Genomic DNA, 21,104 nt, shown 5'->3' with positions numbered 1-21,104 from the left:
TTAACTTACACATTACCTCCTCTGAGAAGCCTTCCCTGACCACACACCTCCCATTTCTCTCTGTCCCCTTATGTAGTGGCTTTGCTTTTCTTTATTGCACACACTACCATCTGAAATATCATATCTGTGTTTTCTTATTTTTTGTCTCCCCTACTCTACTGAAGGCACCTTTAGAGGCAGGGACTTTGTCTAGTTCCCTCCTATATCCCCAGAACAGTGCCTGCTTGGCTGAGAGTAGGAGCCCTGGAAATATCTGTTGGATAAACAAGCCCGTATTTTACAGACACTCTAGAGCACAGGGCTAAGAGCATGGTGTCTGGAGCCTAGGCCAGTAACTGTGAGATTGTGGGCAACCCAATTTTTCTGTGCCTCTGTTTCCTCATTTGTAAAATGGGCTCCTGCCTCATGGAGTTGTCGTGATGATTAAATGAGTTAATATAGGTAAAGAACAGAGCCTACGCAATAGTGAGTGTGTCTTAACTGTGAGCCATTATTAATACAGCTAAAGAAACAGAGGCTCAGAGAGGTGAAGTCACAAGTTCACACAGCTTCACCTGGGAACATCCAGCTTTGGATATCTGCCTCCAGATAGAAATCACTGGTTTATGCTGCTTCTCCTACAAATCTGTTTCCCCAAATCCTGTGTGACCTTAAACAGGTTACATAACCTCTCTGAGCCTCATTCCCTCAGTGGTAAAATGGATGACTCTCCATACCCAGCCTCCTCATAGTGAGGCTCAAATGAGATACATGACCTCCATTTAGTGGTTTCCCTTCCCTCCTCCCTTTTCCTTCGATCCCACCCTGGGAGGCCACATATCCAGTGTCTAAGTGCGGTCACTGGTCCCTGGGGCAGCAGGACTTTGTGCCTGCAAGAGTCAGCTTGGTGAGATCAGCGGTAGGTGCCAAACTCAGTCACCGCCTCCAGCCTACCTTGCCCTCACACACCAGCCGGGCTCTCGGAGCCCCAGCCAGCCACTGCCCTAGCTGGTTCAGCCAGCCCATCCTGGGCTTCCAGGCTCTCAGGACACAGCTATTTATGGCTCAATCAACAAACCAACACCGCAGGCCTCATGGCTACTAAGCTCTCACTGAAGCCGCCAGGACCCAGGTGAGTTCAAGGCTCCCTTGGGCTTTCTGCCAAGCCCAGCCCCCATGAGTGTCCCAGTGCCCTCTGGGGAAGGGCAGCAGGCACTCCATTTCTGCTCTGAGCCCTCAGACACCTGTTTGAAACCCTGGCCTCAGTCAGACCCTGGGTGATAGCTGGAGGTGCAGAAGAAATAGAGGTACATCCTTGACCTTCTCAGCCATGAGAGAAGCTGATATAGTGAGCTCTGAGATCACAGAAAAAGACACCCATGAAGACTGCTCAGAGGAGGGCACCCCAGGGGACATCTCGAAGCACGAGTAGAGCATTCCAGGGAGAGCAAGTCATATATGCAAAGACAAGCAAGGGCCTGGCACTTTAGGGGCTTGGAGGAGGTTGACTCTGGCTGGTGCCTGCAGAGAGCCTGGGTGGCAGGAGCTAAGGCTGGGGGTGGCAGAGCCCGCTCGTGGAGGGCCCTGAAAGTTGGCTGAGGATCTGGACTTATTCCTGAAAATACTGGGGATTCATGAAGGGTTTTTTTTGTTTGTTTTATTTTTTGTTTTCTTTGTTAGTTTCTGCTTTATAACAAAGTGAATCAGTTATACATATACATATGTTCCCATATCTCTTCCCTCTTGCATCTCCCTCCCTCCCGCCCTCCCTATCCCACACCTCTAGGTGGTCACAAAGCACAGAGCTGATCTCCCTGTGCTATGCGGTTGCTTCCCACTAGCTATCTATTTTACGTTTGGTAGTGAATATATGTCCATTCCACTCTCTCTCTTTGTCACATCTTACCCTTCCTCCTCCCCATATCCTCAAGTCCATTCTCTAGTAGGTCTGTGTCTTTATTCCCGTCTTGCCACTAGGTTCTTCATGACCTTTTTTTTTTTTTTCTTAGATTCCATATATATGTGTTAGCATACTGTATTTGTTTTTCTCTTTCTGACTTACTTCACTCTGTATGACAGACTCTAACTCCATCCACCTCACTACAAATAACTCCATTTCGTTTCTTTTTATGGCTGAGTAATATTCCATTGTATATATGTGCCACATCTTCTTTATCCATTCATGAAGGGTTTTAAGTAGGAGAGAGCCAGGGTCAGATCTGCATCACGGGACACTCACTCAGGCTGCTTTGTGGACAGATGGTGGGTGGAGGAAGCAAGCCTGGGGTGCAGAGCCCAGGGAGGAGACACTTACTGAGAACTCACTGAGTGCTGGGGAAGTGTGGGGCAGTGGTTAGGAACACAGCCATGGGCCACCTACAGCTGTGTGCTCTTGGGTAGATTACTTAACTTCTCTGTGCCTCAGTTTCCTCATCTGTAAAATGAGGGTACTGCTAGTGTGTACCCAACAAAGGACTGTGTGAGAACCGAGAGACGGAATACCAGGAATATGTTGTAGTTGTTATTATTACCACCAAGAATCCTGACAGGGGCTTGTTTTTCCCTTTGTTTTTCCACGTGGGTGCATTGGTAGATATTCTTAGCAGTGTCCTCCAGATGAGGAAATAGCCCTGGAGCCATCAAATGACTCGTTCAAGGGGATCAGAGCCCAGGGTGGGGAGACTTGCTGTCCCCTGGAGGCTGAGGAGGGTGGGGAAGGAGGTGGCTACGGGTGGAAGCTTTGTCCTGGGTTGTCTGTGGGTGAAGTGTACCCTGGGCCCTGCTGGGCAATTCTCCCTGTCTGTGAACGCGGACTGCCAGCCTCGGATGCTGTATATTCTTTAGATCGCTGCTACTACCGTAAGCCTGCCTTCTCTTTGAGACTTCTGGGCCCCCTTCCCGGCTCTGCTGGAACCCCTAGCCAGCCCCACCCACTCCCCCAGGTGGGGGTAAGAGCCCAGTGAGGGGATGTGGGTGTGTTCTGTGTGGCCAGGCCAGAGAGGCCTCTTCCTCAGGACTCACCCATAATCCAACGCCCATCCCCACCAGCAGCGGCCTCCACATCAGACTGCAACATTCCTTCGCTCCTCAGATGAGGTGCTACGTCCTGATGGGGGCGGCCAAGGCCCTGACACAGGCCAGGAGTCAGGAATGGAGTCGGAAGAGAGCCTCTGCTCCAGCCACGGCTGCCAGGAGCCCAGGCAGGCCCCTACCTCCTGTGGTTACTATGTCCTGTGCTGCTTGACTGGAGGAGGCAGAGCACCATGGAAAGGAGCCAGGCCTGGGCTCAAATCCCAGCTCCCACGTGTCCTCCTCGCATGACCTTGACCCCTCTGAGCCTCAGCTTCCTCCTCTGTAAAATGGGGAGGATAACAGTCCTTTCCTCATAAGCTTGTCCTGAGGCTAAAATGAGTCAATGCATGCAGAGTGCCTGGCATAGAACAACTGCTGTCTACTTGCTACTGAAGTTGCTCCCAATAACCCTCCCTCACGTTTGTACATCATTTTCTACCTCTTTGCTCTCACCACAACCCCACCTTGGAGAGGAGAAATCTGAGCATCAGAGAAGATGAGGGGCTTGCCCAGGGTCACACAGCACAGGCTGACTCCAAAATTTAGTTCACATGCTCTTACTCCTATGACCACCAATAATCACCAGGCAAGGGCTTCTCCACCAGCAAATGAGCTGGAATAGAGATGTTGGCCCTGGATCAGGCCTTGGTGGGGCAGGGGAAATGGGGTTCCCACTGGGCCTGACCCACCTTGCCCTTGGCCTGAGGGCTGGAGTTGCTGCCTCAGCCCCCCATCCCTCCCTGCAGGCTTGCTCAGCACACACTGCTGCCAAAGACCCCAGAAGGGTGGGTGGCTTGTGCTTAAAAAGTTCCCTAGCAATTTGCAAGGAAATCCCACAATAAGATGGCGAGAAGGTGTACTTGATATTTCTGAAGAGAGATGGATAAATCTGGCCAGAATGGGGAAGAGGCGGTTCAACCGATAAAATGTTCTAGAAACAGAACAGTTTCAAATTGTGTCACCTTGAGGTTGAATCTTCCCTATTCTCTCATGGCCAGCCCAGATTCACTGAGAGGCAGTTTCCATGTCCTCCTGCAGGGAAAGACCTCCCCTAAGCCCATGGTCAGCTGGACACCTCCCTCTGGATACACCCCAAAGGTACCCCAAACTTAATCCATCCAAAACTGGGCCCAGCATCTTCTCCCAAACCCGTGTCTACCTACCTTCCTGCCCAACCCAGGTCTCTGAGCCTCCTTCTTACTCTGGAACCCATCAGTCACGTTCTTCCGATGGATGCTTCATTCTAAATATCTCCTACCTCAATCTCTTGGTCTCTACTCCCTGGCCGCAGCCCGAGCTCAGGTTGCATCAACTGCTACCTGGGCAATACAGGAGCCTCCTCTCTGCTGGATTAACCTTCCAAAAGCTCCTTTTTGATGATCTGTTATTCTCTTGCTCCACAAACCTCCATGAGTTCTCAACTAGGGGATGTGCCTCAGAATTACCTGGGGTGGAAGGACTTGGAAAATGCAGATGCCCTGTCCTTACTCTACATCCCTTCACTCAGACTCTCTCAGGCTCCCCAGGGATTTGGATGCCCACTAAAGGCTGAGAATCCTGGAGCCCCAGGGATCTCCAAACTCCCCAAGTTCCCTATCTTGGATTTTTCAGCAGCCCCAACCTGACTCTTTTGAGCTTCAGTGTTCAAGTCTGTCAAATGGGGAGGGAGCACTGAAGTCTTAGAGTGTTGTGTGAGGTCCTGAATGTAAATCCTGGGCAGGGGGCTTGGCAACCAGGATGCTCTTCGCATGCCCCAGCCAATAGGAGAGATGGAGCAAGACCTTCCCTGCAGAGAGACCCCGTGGGGCCTCACTCGGTCCCACACTCTTTGTGTGCAGAAGGAGGACTCCATCACTGTGCAGCCCTTGCCTGCTCTGGAGCCTGTTTCCAGTTACACCCACAGGCAGAAACTCCCTGAGTGGAGGGGCAGCAACACCTAAGCCTCCGGGACCGGCCTGGCCTGGAACATCTGATCCAGCCTGGGACACCACCGCCTGCCTGTGCTAGCCCCTCCTGCTCCCCTGGCCCAGCTCCCACAGGCCTTGGCCTCCCCACTGTCCTCGGACCTCTAATCAGCAGCAGGGCTGACCAAAGACCCCCTTCCCACCCCAGGATGCATGGGGAACATGAGGTGCCAGCAGCCCTTTCACAGATGGGGAAACTGAGGTAGAGATGGGGAATTCTCAGCCACATTCCTAGGACACGCAGCAAAAAGCAGGTTCCCAGAGGTCTCTCGTGCTGTGCCTGGGTTTCATGTGGTTACCTGTCTGTCCACCCTAACCTTCACACTGGGCAGTCCCTCAGATATGCCAGGGAAGCTGTGAACTCCTTCTCCCACTCCCAAGATGGGCAAAGCACTTCCTTAGATGGAAACCCCAAGTCCTGCTTAGGAGAGACCTTGTTATAAACACAAAATTAAAACACGCTGAGTGAGGAGCTGGCCAAGACCACAGAGTTCCTTGGTGAGTACTGGGGTTGAGCTGCCCCTGTACCCCTGAAAGTACTGGGCAGATGGCGAGGCTGGACCGCCCAGGAGCAGGAAGTCTGAGGAGGGGCCAACTTAACCCTTTAGGGCCCTAGATAGATTTCAAGTCCCAGACTGGCCTTCCAAAGGGCTCTCCCCTCACCCTCAGAAAACAGGACAGGCTTGAAGAGGAAGGAGGATTGTTGGGGGAGGGAGGGTGATAATGAAAACAGCTCTCTCTCCAGAGCCAGCAGGAGTCCGGCTGTGCTGAGGAATGCAGAGTAAATTCACCCATCACTTGATTTTTATTTTTCCCAGCTGGCTGAGTGGTGTGGGGTGGGAGGTGTCTGGGGGAGGGCTGTGCTGAATCCCCCAGCTGCTTCATCCTCCAAACTCTAGGATGTGCCTCCCCACCCCACCAGCCCCAGCTTGCCCTGGGACAAATAAACACACACACACACCCCCAACCTAGCAAGTGTTTGGCTGACTCACTACATAAACAGGGTGTTGGGTTTTCTTTGTCTTTGCTTTGCTTTGAATGTGAGCCCTCCCCCACAAGCTCTACAGCCCTCTGCATGGCTCAGAGGATGCCCGAGACCAAATATTCCTCCCAGCCAGAGAGATGAGAGGTGGCAGAGTGCTGACCAGGTTATCTGGGGTTTTTTGCTCACTTGTTCCCCTACCTGAGCCAGGTCAGGGAATCCTAGAAGGCCCTATATGGAAGGGAAGTTGGGGAGACAATGTTTTTCAGATGGGGGGACTGAGGTCCAGAAACAGTCAGTGACTTGCCCACGGTCACACAGACAAAAAACAACAAAGGGCCAGAACCCAGGTTTTTTGATCCACAAGCTAGCTGTCTTTCTATACATCCTAATTTCCCCATCTGTAAAATGGGAATGATACTCATTCCCTCCTTGTCTTTGGAGCACGTGGTTAGAACTGCAGCTCACTTGTTTGCATACCCTGAGCTGAATCTTCAGGCTGAAGGTCTGCCAGTGCCCACTGCTCATATACTTACCATGTGGCTAGTGACCTCTGCCCTTTACCTGCCTGTGGACAGGGCAGCCTCACCTCCTACCCAGGAAAGAGGCTGGAGAGACATCAAGAGAAGTCACTCTTACTCTCATGCTCTGCAGTACCTCCCTCCTGCCTCTCACTTGCCCCCAGTCCCAACCCAGTCCTCACCGGGTCATTTCTAGAACATCCTCAAGAGGTCCCTGCTCTGACTGACCCTAAGTGCTTCTCCTCTCTACATTCTGGATCACACTCCCTTTTGGGGTCTCTGTGGTAAGATTTTAAAATCACAGTATCATTTATTGGACACCCACTAGGTGCCAGAGTGGTGCTAAGCATTATCTAGGCCTGATCTCACTAATCTAGAGATCATAAAGGCCCAAGGTCACCTAGCTGAGAGATGGAGGCAGGATTTGAACCCAGGTCTGCCGGACACCAGAGCAGATCCTTTCAGCCATAACTGAGAACAGCTCAGTCACTTCTGGAGACACCGTGTCTTCTGGAGGGTGCATCAGATCTCTGGCAGGAACACCAGAGGTCAGGAGAGTGGCCAGCCCAGCTGGGTTCATTGGGTCCCCCGTATGGCCTGAAAGCCTTGGCCCAGGTCCTGCTGCAAACCTAGGAGTCGCTAGGTAGTAGTTAGCCAGGGGTCTGTCCCCACGTGGGTCAGCCTCCCATGGAAACTTTGAGCCAGATCTCCAGGCTGCCCCTGCCCAGCGCCCCCGGGAATCCCCTCCCTAGGCTGGGGACTGCATCTCCCTGTCTGGGCCGCCTTTAAGCTCCCAGCGCCCCTTCTCCCTGGCCTGGGGTTTCAGTACTGACCTCCTCCCCGCACTGGACTGTGTCCAGCGCCCCTTCCAGAGGCTCGGGGTCCCAAGCACCCTTGCCATCTACCTCCAGCCCTTCTTCCCCCACGAGCTCCTCTCCCGGGGTCCCTGCCCCTGCGGCCTCCCTGTTAAGTCTTCCCTCTCTGGGTCCTCTGTTCCTGGCCCAGACATCATGCTTAGCCCGCACCCCCAGCCACAGCGCCCCCTCGCGCCAGGCTACACGCCGAGCTGCGTCCGGGTCGGAGGGCCGCACATACCTTACTGTCAGCGCGCACCGGGCTGGCACGCAGCAGCAGCAGCAGAGGCAGCAGGAGCAGAGGCAGTGGCCGGGACGGGAGGGCGGCTGCGGCCATGGCGGGACGGGCAAGGCGGGCACAGACAGTGGGCGCGGAGGCCGGGAAGCGCGGGCCGCACTGCTAGCCGGGCGCCGCCGCCAGCTCTACCCGTCCCGCGCGCCCCGCGTCTGCCCGCTGCTCCCCGCCCCGCGCCCCCTCCCGCGCTGCTGGGGGCGGAGCTAGGATGAAGGGGGGGCACCCCACCCCGCGGGCCCGCTCTCAGCCGGGCCTCTTTGCCATTGGGCGGCTCTCCAAAGGGCATCCCTGCAAGGAGACAAAAAAGGGTCTTGTTCGGAGCCCGCAGGAGCAGCGGGGGCAGTGAGAGGAGCGCGGGCTCCCTACACCGAGTGAGGTCCTGTTCTTTGAGATGTGGGACCTTGGACGTGTCTCTTCACCTCTTTGAGCTTCAGTTTCCTCGTCTGTTAAATGGGGAAAACAGTGCTTTCCTTTTGGAGTTGGTTGTAAATTTCAGATGAGTGATGTTTCCAGGGCAGGCGAACCTTTGAGCTCTCTAAACACCCAGACCCTGCCAGCTCTACCCTTCTCAAGGCTCAGACGCCTCTCTCCTGCATGTTCCATTTCTTCCTCCCTCCGAGATCCCTCCCATCAACCCCCAACTTAACTCCAGCACCTCCAACCTTTTAAACACCCTCCCCATCCGCCTGAGGGAGCGCCTCGTTTCTCCGCTTCCTGGGCAACAAAACTTTCCCGAGGAGCCATCTGCGGTCGCCAATCCTCAAATTCCCTGCTCATCCCCTCGCTCCAGGGGTCTTCAGTCTCACTATGGAAATGCCTTGTTGGGGTCTCTGGGCCCTCCTGCAACCCAACCCAAAGCGGCACCTCTCTACCCTCTCAGAATCGACGGCTCTTGATCACGCCCCCTTCTCCAACTCTCCTCTCTCGGATTTGCCCTCGGATCTCACCGCGGACGACTCAGTCACTTCTGCAAGTCCTTCTGCCTCTGTGCACGCCGTGGGGGGTGGGGGGAGGGGGAGTGGACCCCCTTTTCTAACCGCTCCTGACTATGTCTGTAGATTACCCCTCTCCTGAGCCCAAGAAGGCTCCTCTTGTGTGTGTTTGCCTGGCTTTGTAAACATCAACTGCTCAAAAAGGGACACTGATTTGTGCCCTCCAGTGTTGCTACCTTCCACACCTACCCTATCCTTACTTTCCAGCACTTCCCCTTCCTGCACTCCTCCATCCTCTTCATTTTCCTCATGGAATTTATCACTTTATGAACTATATTGTTGGTATGTGTTTCTTTGTGTCTGTTCATGCCTTCTCTTGTGGGAGAGGAATAAGGCCTTCCTGTCCACATACTTCGTCCACAAGCAGCTAGCTCAGTGGCTCTCAAAGTGTGGTCCCTGGACCAGCAGCCTCAGCATCACCTGGGAACTTGTTAGAAATGCAAATATAAGGCCTCAACCCAGACCTAAGGAAGCAGAAGCCCCTCCAGGAGTGGGGCCCAACCATCTGTGTGTTTCTTTCTTTTTTTTTTGGCCCCACCGCGCGGCTTTTGGGATCTTATTTCCCTCTCTAGGGATCGAACCCATGCCCCTTGCAGTGGAAGCGTGGATTCTTAGCCACAGGATCGCCAGGGAAGTCCCAACAATCTGTTTGTTTGTTTTAAAGAAGGTTTTTTTTTAAAATCAGGGCTGTGAAATGATCCAATTTGCTTTTTTTTTTTTGGCTGCGTTGGGTCTTCATTGCTGCGCGCAGGCTTTCTCCAGTTGGGGCGAGCGGGGCTACTCTTCGTTGCGGTGCGCGGGCTTCTCATTGCGGTGGCTTCTCTTGTTGCAGAGCACGGGCTCTAGGCATGTGGGCTTCAGCAGTTGTGGCTCCCGGGCTTAGTTGCTGCGCGGCATGTGGGCTGTGGGATGTTCCCGAACCAGGGATCGAAACCGTGACCCCTGCATTTGCCGGCGGATTCTTAACCACTGCGCCACCAGGGGAGTCCCCAATCTGTGGTTTTTAACCAGCCCTCCAGGGGATTTAAAATTTGAGAACCACTGGTTCAGCACAAGGTCAGGTGGTCCATAACTCTCAGTTGAATTAAAGAATCATGTGCAGTAGGTGTTCAGTACAAATTAGCTTCTTTCATAACTAGAGATCCCCTGGGAGGGCTAGATTAGTGTACAAAACAAATATGGTGTGTGTTCTTATGTGCACAATCTGGGAATGGACACAATTAATGGATAAGGAGGAGAGCCAGCTGCTGGGAATCCAGTAAGGAGAAAGGCTTACTTTTCACTGAATACTTTTTTGCAACCTGGGAATTTTGCAATGTGTTTCCTATCTATTCAGATAATAGACAAAATGTACTTAAAACAAACAGAACCTGGTGGGGCTTCCCTTTCCCAGCCCTTTCTCCCCATGCAGCCTGGCTGGGACACTCTGGCTAGGTCCTGGAAGAGCAAGGCTGCTGTCATCAGAGAACTCTGCCCCCCCTGCTGGCTGTTCTCCCACATGGCCCCATGGTTTCCTCTGGCTTCCTCCTTTTCACCCTTGTCTCCTGCACTCTGTCCCTGGGTAGGCTCCAGTCACAGTGAATTTTCTGTTTCAACATGGCCTCGGGACCTTTGAACAGGCTGTTCCTTCCCCCTGAAACTCTCTCTCTCCACCCACTGTGACTCACTCCTACTCATCCTTCCATCTTCAATGCTCATTATCCCCTGGTCACCGCCCCTGACCAAAATGAGCCCTGTCACACACTCCCATAGCACCAGGAACTTCTAAGCGTGTTCTCAGTCGTAGCACTTACGTGTAATTGTGGGTATGTGATTATTTTGTTTGATTAGTGTCTGTCTCTCCCACCACAGAACAAGGCCCTCATGATGGAGCCCATACCTGCCTTGTCCTTAGTTGTAGCTCTGACAGGTTGTTTGTCTACCTCTGACCTCAGCACTCCCCCCACCCCCAGATCCTTCATTCTCCTTAGATATTTTCCTTCCTAGCTCTTTTGTCATTTGTCCTGCTGATGGGGGGAGTCTTTTTCACCTGTCCTTCTGAGACTGTTTTCTCATTTGTAATTTGGGGAGAAAAGTATTGACCTCTCAGGATTGTTCGGGGGACAATGTAAGGGAAAGGGTCCATAGTAGGTGCCTACCTCACAGGACCCTATCTGCTTAGAACAGTCAATGGCTGGGGTCTCCGTACACGGTCATTTCCCTCACCTTTCTCAGTTTTGTGGTAGTTGACTCTTCCCAAAAAGCATTTTCAGAAGAGAAGTAACTGGGAATTAGGACCACTCTTTAAATAACATTAGTAACAGGTCCCATTTATTAAACCAGACCTTATATTAATTGCTTTGCATGCATCATCTTATTTGATTCTCATAACAATCCTGTGAGGTAGTAACTATCACTATTATCCCTCTCCCCTTAGAAACCAGGACTTTGAGGCTTGGAGGTAACCAAAGTTGTAGTTATTAAGTAGAAAAATCAGATGTTTTATTTGTTTTTTCACCCACTCAGCAATTATTTATTGAGTGTCTACTGTGTTCAGGTTCTGTGCTCAGCAGTTGGGGTTATAATGATGAGAGTGAGAAAAAAGGGAGATCTAGAAAGGCTTTTGGGAGGAAGTGACAACAGAGCTGGAGTCTGAAGCATGAGGAGGAGCTACTTCCAAGGGCTGAGCATTTGGCTGAACTTTTCTGTCCGTCTTTGAGAGTCGATTTAGAATTTCATCCACCACTGAAACCCCAGTCCTTCTGGTGGTTTCTGCAGTGCCACTTAGCCCCTGATTGGATCTCCAGGGAAGGGGAACTCACTGCCTCCAGAGGTCTGTGACAAAAGCAAGTTTTGGCTCTAGGAAGACCACCTGGTCCTAACTCATTTTAGAACCCAGAGCTCAGGGAATGGCCCAGAAGATCCATCTCCTCTGTCTCCCTCCCCCCGGCCCCCAACTCTAAGGGCTCCCCTCCCCCTCTGGGGCTGGGGAATGGTAGTGGGGAAGCAATCACAGAGAGATCATTTCTCACAGTCCACAGAGAGTTCAGAGAGTTCAACAGAGCAGTAAGGGAACACAGAGGGGAACTAGATGTTCCCTGGTGGGAGATATTAATATCCGTGAGGGGATATTTGAACAGGATCTTGAAAGATGAATAGGAGTTTGAGATTGGGTTGGGTGAAGCCAGTAGTGTGAAGGAGCCAAGCGTTCAGGTTCAGGTGTCTGACCGACTGGCTTTGGAATCCCCATTACTGATGGGTGATTTCATCAGTGTGTGATAGCGGCAATATTGGAGCTACCTCATAGAGCAGATGTGAGGTTTAGAGAACATAGCGTTAATGTAAATCTCTCAGACTGGTAGCCCGAGCAGATTAAGGATGCACTACAGGTTAACCGGTGTCGGTAAGGAACAGCCAACCCGTAAATGCAGGGAAGCACTGCAAAACATCCTGCCTAGCAGGTGAGGGAAGGGGTGTGATGGGAAATCTGGCAGGGGTCAGACCAGGCAGGGGTGCGAATGCCAGGATGAGGACTTGAAAATTAAGCAAGCAATGACATAGAGGAGCCAACTGATTGGTGGGCGGGGTGGGGGTCAGGGTGGGGAATGGGCAGCCAGTGAGGAAGCTGCAGCATAACCCAGCAGAGTAGAGGCGGGCAAGGAACCAGTGTTCTTGTTCTTTGTTTTCGAACAGGCCAGGTAGAGCTTAGTTAGACCTTGGGAGGCAGCCGCGATGAGCCCTTTCCTGAGAGGGTCACTGAACGCGGACGCCCCCGGCAGGCCCAGAGGCTGGAGGCCGCGCGCCACCTGGTGGCCGCAGGAGGTGGGCTCAGCAGCGGAAATTGCAAAATCCGGGATTTTGCTCTGGGAAACTGAGGCAAGGAGCGGGTGTGGGGGAGACTGGGATCTTCCAATTGGACCCCGTCCCTATTCCAACCCCACTTTACAGATAGGAAAGCTGAGGAGAAGGGAAGGCGAACAAGACCGGGTAAGGACCCTCTCAAACGGAGGGCTTCAAGACCTCAGGAGTCAAGAGTCTGAGTTTCTTTATCGGCATCAACGGCCTGAAGCTTAGTTTGCCATTCTGTTCTTTGGGCAGCGGGAGAACGAAAGAGGAGGAAGAGAAACTTTAATCTTTCCCGCCCACCCGGAGGTAAAAGGCTTTAAAGAGTACCCCGGAAAGCAGAGTTTTATAGATTCCATTTGCATACGAACGCAGTCACCTCAAGTTAAACTCCGGCCCTTTAATCTCGGGTCCGATTTGTCCCAAAGCCGCGGAGGAAGGCCCTCGTGAATACCCCAAGCTCCGCCCCCTATAAGCCCCGCCCACAGGGCTGGGCTTCATTGCACGTGCTCACCCGGCTCCTTCGCGATCCGCCTCCTAGGAAAGACTCATTCTCGGGGCGGGGGGATACGAGGCGTCATAGCGGACGTTGAACATGGAAAAAGCACAATAAAGAGAAGGCCCTGAAGCAATCTTTATTCAATTTTCACCATAAGTTTTCCTCAGGGTTCATGATATTGACAGGCCTTGGCCTTCCCTTCTCAAGGCCGCTTTTCCTTCCTCCCACCCCTTCAGTTGGTGGGGTCCCGCGTGGCCGGCCTCGCTCGGCGGACTCCAATTCCCAGCGTGCCCTGCAGGGCAGTGCGTGGCAGCGGCGCGTGACGTCGAGGGTGGGAGCTGGCCAGTGCTGAGGGGGCGCGGCGCGGAGGGGCGCGGAGCCGGGCGGCTCGGGGCCCAGAGAGCGCCGCGGCCGGCAGCCCGCCGGCCCCTGACAGCCCCCTCCCCCCCGGCGGACGACGACGACGACGAGGGCGCCGGTCATGGCGGAGCAGCGAACTGAGCGCGGGCCCTGAGCACCACCGCATGGAGCGGGACGAACGGCCGCCTAGCGGAGGGGGAGGCGGCGGGGGCTCGGCGGGGTTCCTGGAGCCGCCCGCCGCGCTCCCTCCGCCGCCGCGCAACGGTGGGTGAGGGGCGTGCAGAGTCTCGCCGGGCGAGAACCAGCCTCCTGTCCCCTACCCCGGGGATTCCCCTCCTCTCAGCCGACTCTCACTCTGGGAAGCCGCGGCGGCCCGGGATCCCCTCAGCGCGGACCTTCACCCCGGTCCCCCTCGGCGCGGACCCTCCTTCTCCTCCCCCTCCTTCCCGGTTCCCCTCCGCGCGGATCCTCCCCCTGCCTGGTTCCCTCCACCCCGACCTTCGTTTTCCCCTCCCCTCTGTCCCCTCAGCACAGGCCTCCCCTCCCCCCGTCCCTCTGCGCGAATCCTCCCCTCTCCCCCAGGTCCCCTCTGCGCCGGCCCCTCTCGCTCTCTCCCGGTCTCCTCACCTCGAGTCCCGTCAGTGGGGAAGCCCCCCTCCCCCTCGGGTTCCCTCTGGTCCGAGCCTCCCCTTCCCCCCTCCGGGGACCCCTCTGTGGGGGTCTCTCCCCCAAAGGGTCCCTTCGGCGCCGAGCCCCTTCCCCTCCCCCCCACAAGTCTCCCCCACGCGGGTCCCTCCTCCCTCCGCGGACTCTCCCTCTGCGCCCTGCCGCCGCCACACCCTCGACCCCTTGGTTTTCTCTGCCCCTCACCTTTTTGGAGCCTCTTTCCCTCTCCTCTGCGGTGCCGCGCTTCCGTTGCTGCCCCAGCCTCCACCTCGGCGCCGACCCCCAGTTCCGTAGCTACCGGCTCAGCGGTTCCCTTTCGGACCCCGCACCCCGCTTCTCTGCGCTCCTTCCCCGCGCTCTCCTGCCCGCCTGCCCCCCCGCCCTGCTCAGCCCCTTCTCCCCGCTGGCTCAGAGCTCTGGCCCGACCGGGTGCCCGGGACACCTGCCTCTTCCCTTCTTATACCCGCCTGTCCCGGCCCGCGCCTGCCCAACCTCAGTTCTCCTCTTCCCTTTCGCGATCCCGGAGCCCAGGCCCGGAGAATTCCTCACCTGGCCCGGCCCTTCCCACCGCTCTCTCCCTGCCCCCACGTCCGGGCCAAGTCCTCAGGTTCCTCGGGGCTGTGGCTGGGCCCGACTCACCCTCCTCCCCCCGGCTCTCTGCTACCCCCGCAGGGTGTTTTATTTGTATCTGTTTGATATTTTCCCCCTCAGTGTTTGCCGCGGAATGTTTTTATTGGTAACGTGTAAGGAGCTTTTGTGAGGTCGTAAAAGGTGAACTTTTGAACTTGGAAAGCGCCCTGGAGCAATTAGCGCAGGCGATAGCCCCGGGAGGCCTGCATTACAAAGGGTGCTCGTACCGGCCCGCAAACGCTTCGGCGGCAAACCCGATTTATTTATTTATTTGCCCTGCCTTCCACCTTTCACATCTCCTCATTTCCGAATAAAGGGCAGGCTCTCGGAGATCCGTGTCTCCTCCCCTCTCTGCGCCATAAACGCGCAATTCTCTGAAAGATCTAGGACCGAACAGTGTCTAACAAGTAACAGATTTCAAATTGAATGCAAACACCCGGGACAGTTAGGAGGCACTAAAAATTAATTGCTTTAGCAAGAAGTTTCTCAATCAGGACAGTGACCTGGCAGGTGTGAAGAAAGTAACCTGAAAATAGGTCACTTGGGCGCTCAGTTGTTGAATGAATGAGGATCTACGCAAGGGGAGAAATCTTTGGGTGGATCTGCGCCTTTATAAATTTATTAACTCGTCAAACATTTATTGCCAGTTGAGTAGATCTGGTATTTTTTTTTTTTTACTAGTTAAGGGAAAAGTCTGTTTCGAAGAGAGCCTGGTTAACGTCACTTAATGTTGCTGACCAAATAGTGATATGTTTTCAAAGCTCTTGTCCTTTTCTGAGATGTCTGTGATGTGTGGTATCTAGGTGGCTGGCAGTCCCTTGGGATGTCTTTGGAGACTAATTTCTGAATGTGAACATGTTTGAGATCAATAAAATCCCGTGTCACAAAGGAGGAGGCTGGAATCCAGTTAGGGTAGAAGGAGACAGTATCATAGGAACAAAGGATTTCTTTAGTGCTTTTGACTTGTAACGTTTTAAGAGGCGATTTGGTTGCTGTTAGTGTGTTAAAGTTGTAAATCGTGATGTAAAATTTATCATGCTGATTTTTTTTACCCAAGTCCCAGATCTATATTATGGCCCATATTAGTGTGTGTATTTTCATAATGCCTTTCTGTGTGTCTATACTTCCTGTATCCACCTGTGCGACACGTAGCTGATGGATTGTACTACAGACAGTACTTTCAATTCTACTTGAGCATATTGTTGTAAGGGAAGCCTAGGAACTGCATTTGCTATTAATTATTCATTAGTACATTTTAAAGAACTCAGTGGTAATTTAAGTCTTAATCAAATTTCCCTTTCACAGCCTCATTTCCTCAATCGGTCTGGACCATTTAAAAGAATGTTATCAAGCAATACATTTAGGCTAAGGTGGCATCAGTTCAATTTAGTGCTACAAATATTTCCTTTTTGTTGAAAACAGAATGGGATTTTGGCAGTTTGATGGGCTTTAAAGAAAATATGTGAAACATTAGACTGTTGTGGGAAGTTTTATTTTCTAGTGTAAAAATGAGCATTGTCTACTGTTTAACAATCTGTGTTCATTATCTCTTATAACTTAACTTGCTCACAGAAGAATTACCAAAAAAGAAAAAAAGAAGTTTATCTTTGGAATGGTGGGACTTTTTTTTTTTTTCTCATTCACTTACTAATTAATATTTTTCTCCAAAAGTAAATGAAACTGCTTAGATTCCAAGCAGAGAAAATGAATTCTCCTGGCTTTTTATCCTAGCGACTGATTTCTATTTTATATGAACTATTTGCAATAGATAGCTATCTAGATAGGTCTTTTGGTTTGTGTCATGAAGAAATAAACTGGAGGTGGAATTTTAGAAGTGTCTTCCTGCCAGAAATGCCATTGATGCTGAATTTACAGTCCTTTAAATGGTTTTAATGGTTTTTATTATTTTATTGCAATAGAGTTGCTAGCCTTTTGATGCACCATCACCCTTCCAGGAATTCCCTGTGCTGACTGCGCTAGATATTTTCAGTTGTTGCTTTTAGGTTTTGATGACAAACATGAACTCACTTAGTCATAATTTTAAAGGAAGATGAATGATTTGAGGAAATATATGCTGAATATTGCACTTGTTCATCTTATTTTAAGAGAATAAGGGAGTAGACTTTTAAATATTTCAAGCAAAGGAAGATAATAAGCCACTCTAAGTAATTAAAGGCATGTTTTATATAATTACACTTTAGAGGAATTGGGGAGTTCACTATATAACATCATGCCCTTTTTCTGCTAAGACCATAGTATCCGAATGTTTATCCCTGAAAATACATTAGCAGATGTTTTCCATGACAATCTAACTTTTCAGTTCTGTGACTTTAAAGATCAAGTTAGTTCTGAGTCACCTCAGAATTTTCTACTTCCATTAAAAAAAAACATACTATAGTACTGTTGTTCTTTAGTAAAACAGCAAACAGGTGTTTTTTTAGTAGGTTCTGTGACCTCCAAAGAACAGTGAAAGGCAACAATGAACAGATTCATTGGTGATTTTGAGCAGCTGAGGTGTGAGATGACCACATTTCCAATCTCATATTTACCATCCATTATCTTCTTTCTGAGCATTTGTTTCATGTAATCAGAATATGAACATGACATGTTCCTAATCCATAAATCATTCTGAATTCTATAGCAAAAGTGTGTGTGTGTGTGTGTGTGTGTACTGCATGAATTAGCATGTGAAAGGGAGTTAGCGAGGGGGAGGAGGGAGATGAGCTAATGAAAAAACTGCTGGTAAATTTCCTAAAATATGCCCAAATCATGTATTCTGTATTTTATTCATAATTTCTTGGTTTCTCAAATTTTTCCACTTTTTCCTAGGGTTGTGGAGCAAAGGTTTAAATATCTAGGTTTAGGTTAGTGGAGATTGGAGGGTAGAAATGCCAACTGCAAGTATGATATTGGTAAAGGAAGTTTCCATACCACTTCTAGTGCCTGTTGTGCAAGATGGCTTTAAATTGCTAATGATGCTTGTGTGTTCTGGGGCCTGGGGCTGTATTTGTGAGTTTCATCCTGTATTAAGACACCATCACTTTGTTTTTATAACTAGGTGGGTATTTATTGGTTTGTGTTGAATAAATTGGCCCATTAATGAATTGTATTCAGATGGTAGCTTTTGGCTTCAGAATTTCAAAAGCCAGGATAGCTCCTTCCACATTAGGAGACTTTATTTTCAGCAAGCTCATGTAGGTCTTCGGGGCCTTGTCATAATTTTTGGTTCTTGTATACTTTTGTGTTGTAGCCAAGTTAAATGACATTTTCCATTTAAGTATTTTTTCCATTTATATAATTAGGTTGAAAGTTAAATTTGGGAAGATGCCACTTATGAGTAAATTTTACGTTGTTGGTCAAATCTACTCTATTAAAGTAGGACAATAAAAATGCCTTATTTTGTGTGAACCAGTCATCTTATATGTGAAAAAGGTTCACAGTCAGAAAAATCAAAAGTTCTGAATCAACAGATAAATCTTGCATTTCAGCAAAGAATAAAAGAGTCTTTGAAACAATTTTAAATAGAAGGTAGCTATTGAATATGTCCACACAGGTAGTGATCTAATATACCCAACTCTTTGTAATACTTCGAAAGTATTTCTGAGACCAACAAGTTGTGAAAGAAAACATTTTCTTTCAAACTTTTGTATTCTTAAGGTCAAGTTTTTCCTGGTTCAGGTAGGGAGGTTTCTTAAGGGTTTACGGATGCCTTTGATCGATAACTAGGGTTCAGAAATACCAGCATTATTTAAAGTCAGCAAGAAGTACTGAGCAGGTAATTCTTTTTCGGTTGTTGCGTCCCTGTTAGAGCCGAAGATTCAGATTCGTCTGAACTTATTCTTATATTAAAAAACAAAAAAAACAAACTCTGGATTAACTTTGATATACAGTATTCCAAGAATCAGGCCCAGTCTTCTATTTTTTGCTTGTTTTCCACCATGGCTTGTCTTTATGAAAAAGATAAGACTGTTAGACCTCAGATAATGGAAAATTAGAAGAAAACCATTGTGAGGTGGCTAACCTGCCTTTTCAGTGTGGTTTAGAAATAACTATAAGTAGAAAACTTTACTTGAAAGATTAAAACATTTCCTACTTTATTTCATTCTTCCCTTACTACCTGCTGTTAAACAGTAGCCTGCAGAGAACAGCTTTTCAAGAAACAGATTTTTTTTGTTTACGATTACTTAAATAAGACTTTACTATGTAACCTGGTAATTCTAATTAACAGTGATTTAGTTGGGGTGCGAACCAGGATTTCCTCATCTGGCTGCCGGGGACCTGAATTGCTTTTTTCCCCACCCCCAGCGGCACCAAATCTTTTGATCCCTAAGCTATAGTTGTTGTCATTTGAGAAAGCAAACTGAGAGAAAATAAGTTGCGAAAATAGTCTACTTTGAGGCTTCATTTGCATCTTGAAAGTTGTTCTTAGGAAAAAAATTATAGGGATAATTGAATCTTTAAAATTTATCTTGAAGGGCGCAAACTCTCATGTCTAAATAGAAAATTCCTGAATTTCCTTAAAAATACATTTTTTGCTTTAAAAATTGGGGGGATGTTTTAGTATTGACAATCACTATTTCAAAAGAGAAATTATCCTTATTATAAGTCCACAGGAGGCACGCAAGTGTTTTGAATTTCTTTAGGAATGTGTGTTTGGGGAAAACAAAAGTTAGCCTTTATGCAATGGAAAAATTTTCATTCAAAGTAGTTGTGGTTTCTCCATTAACATTATATTAATAAGTTCAAATAGAGAATCACCAATTCTTATGTCATATACTTAATAAACTGTACAGTTTGTTATATTAAGAGTTAATTTTAAAAAGTATCTTCAAATGATGAAGTCTTTGGATCTTAATTGCAAACCGTACACCTTTCAGTTTGTTTACATGGGAGAAGCTATTCAAGCATAAACCACAGATGGCAGTAGCAGCATATTTTTCTATTTTCTGGACGGACTCTGGCCTTTAGGTTGGTGTCAATTCTACGGGCACTGTTGATAAGTCAGCTGCCAAGTATAATGTTTCCAAAACCAATTCCCTAGGCAGCAACATGTAATGTATTCTGGAAACAAATCTGGGCAATTGATTTGAAGATACACTCTGTGGGTGGTTTGAACCAGAGTAGTGATTGCTCTCATCTCAGAGTGAGAAATCATAAAGAGAAATTGGTAATAATGATAGAGGGAATTGTTTGAGTAATAAGCTATAGCACATTGGAATGGCAATGGTGATATTAGCAAAGGATATATCAAACATAGATACCTGCTTGAACAACTATTTGCATTGGAAACAATTTGTAGTTTTTTAGAAAATATACTCAAGAATTACAATTTTGAGAGAGAGAAATGCACAACTAAATTCTTCATGTGGAAGAGGTAGATAGCCTTCTCAACTCTATTTCCAACTCCTTATATTTCACAGTATCAGGGAATTTTTTATGTGTCTATAAAAGCATTTCAGAGGTCTGTGAATGCTTGCTCTTCCACCCCATCATTGTAGTGTCAAAATTTCTGTGTTCTTAATTTTTCCCTTTAAAACCATTGTTTGAAAAAGGACATAATTAATTAAACAGATTTTTTTAAATGCCTATAATACTTCCTTTGAGTCCAGAGGTATAATTTCATAGTTTAAGACTCAGGAAACATTCCAGTAACAAATCTGTGCTAAAATGAAGGACATACTGATTCAGTGACTGGGGGGGTGGGGGGGGACTACATTAACTTGTATTAGTTTTCATTTGAAAAATTAATTCATGCATTCATTTCAACCTTGAAGCTGTACTGCCTTAGAAGGATTGAAAATTCAGTCCTGATTTTTTTTTTTGTTACTTTCTTATGCTCTACTGTATGATACAGTGTTCTTTTTATCACAGTTAACTCCAATTTATGCAATTTAGTTTTCCTCTCACAAAAGAAAAAAAGAGGACATGTGAAGCCTTATACATTTTTTATCTTGCTTCCTCATCTCTTGCCTTTTAAAATTTGTAAATGATTAATGAAATAGTATGCAGTTGGATTGTATCTTTTTATCATTCATTTGTTACTAGATCATTTCTGACTTAATATCTTCCTACTTACTGAGTCCTTAAATTTGTTAATTTACTGTATTGTGTAAACCAGTGATTTTCAAAGTGTGGTCCATGAACCTCTTTGGGGTGGGGTTCCTGAAACCCTTCTAGAGGTTCTTGAGGTCAGAATTATTTTTCTAATAATGCTGGCATTATTTGCCTTTTTTTTTAACCGTGTTGAAATTTGCATTGATACTGCAGAAACAATGGTGGGTAAAAATTGTTGGCACCTCAGCAGAAATCAAGGCACCATACTGTACTAGTAATTGTATTCTTTAACTCCACGTACTTGTATTTAAAAAAAAAGCTATTTTCACTGAAGAATGTCCTGGATGAAGCAGTAAAAATGACTAATTTTATTAAATCTCTACCCTTGAGTACACATGTTTTTGATATTCTATG

The 21,104-nt window shown here is 48.8% G+C and overlaps 2 protein-coding genes across 6 annotated transcripts in view; one reads left to right on the top strand and one right to left on the bottom strand.

The window, feature by feature from the left end:
• OLFML2A (olfactomedin like 2A) overlaps positions 1 to 14,354 on the bottom strand; it is a 34,052-nt gene extending 19,698 nt beyond the window's left edge. For 2 of the 3 annotated variants that reach the window (XM_036854795.1, XM_036854797.1), the window contains exon 1: positions 7,614 to 7,829. In XM_036854795.1, coding sequence (XP_036710690.1) covers positions 7,614 to 7,709 — 96 coding nt within the window. In that variant the 5' untranslated portion in view covers positions 7,710 to 7,829. Of the gene's footprint in view, positions 1 to 7,613; positions 7,830 to 14,210 lie in introns of those variants that run through there. The other variant, XM_036854796.1, reaches the window with a different exon arrangement.
• The window catches only part of NR6A1 (nuclear receptor subfamily 6 group A member 1), a 211,771-nt gene continuing 203,906 nt past the window's right edge, over positions 13,240 to 21,104 (top strand). The window contains exon 1 of one of the 3 annotated variants that reach the window (XM_036854801.1): positions 13,240 to 13,604. In XM_036854801.1, coding sequence (XP_036710696.1) covers positions 13,505 to 13,604 — 100 coding nt within the window. In that variant the 5' untranslated portion in view covers positions 13,240 to 13,504. The remainder of the gene's footprint in view (positions 13,605 to 21,104) is intronic. The other 2 variants (XM_036854799.1, XM_036854798.1) reach the window with 2 other exon arrangements.

This window comes from Balaenoptera musculus, chromosome 6 (genome assembly GCF_009873245.2).
Source record: "Balaenoptera musculus isolate JJ_BM4_2016_0621 chromosome 6, mBalMus1.pri.v3, whole genome shotgun sequence".
Classification (NCBI taxonomy): domain Eukaryota; kingdom Metazoa; phylum Chordata; class Mammalia; order Artiodactyla; family Balaenopteridae; genus Balaenoptera; species Balaenoptera musculus.
Note: the sequence above shows the minus strand (reverse complement) of the source record. Positions and strands in the feature narration are given on the sequence as shown.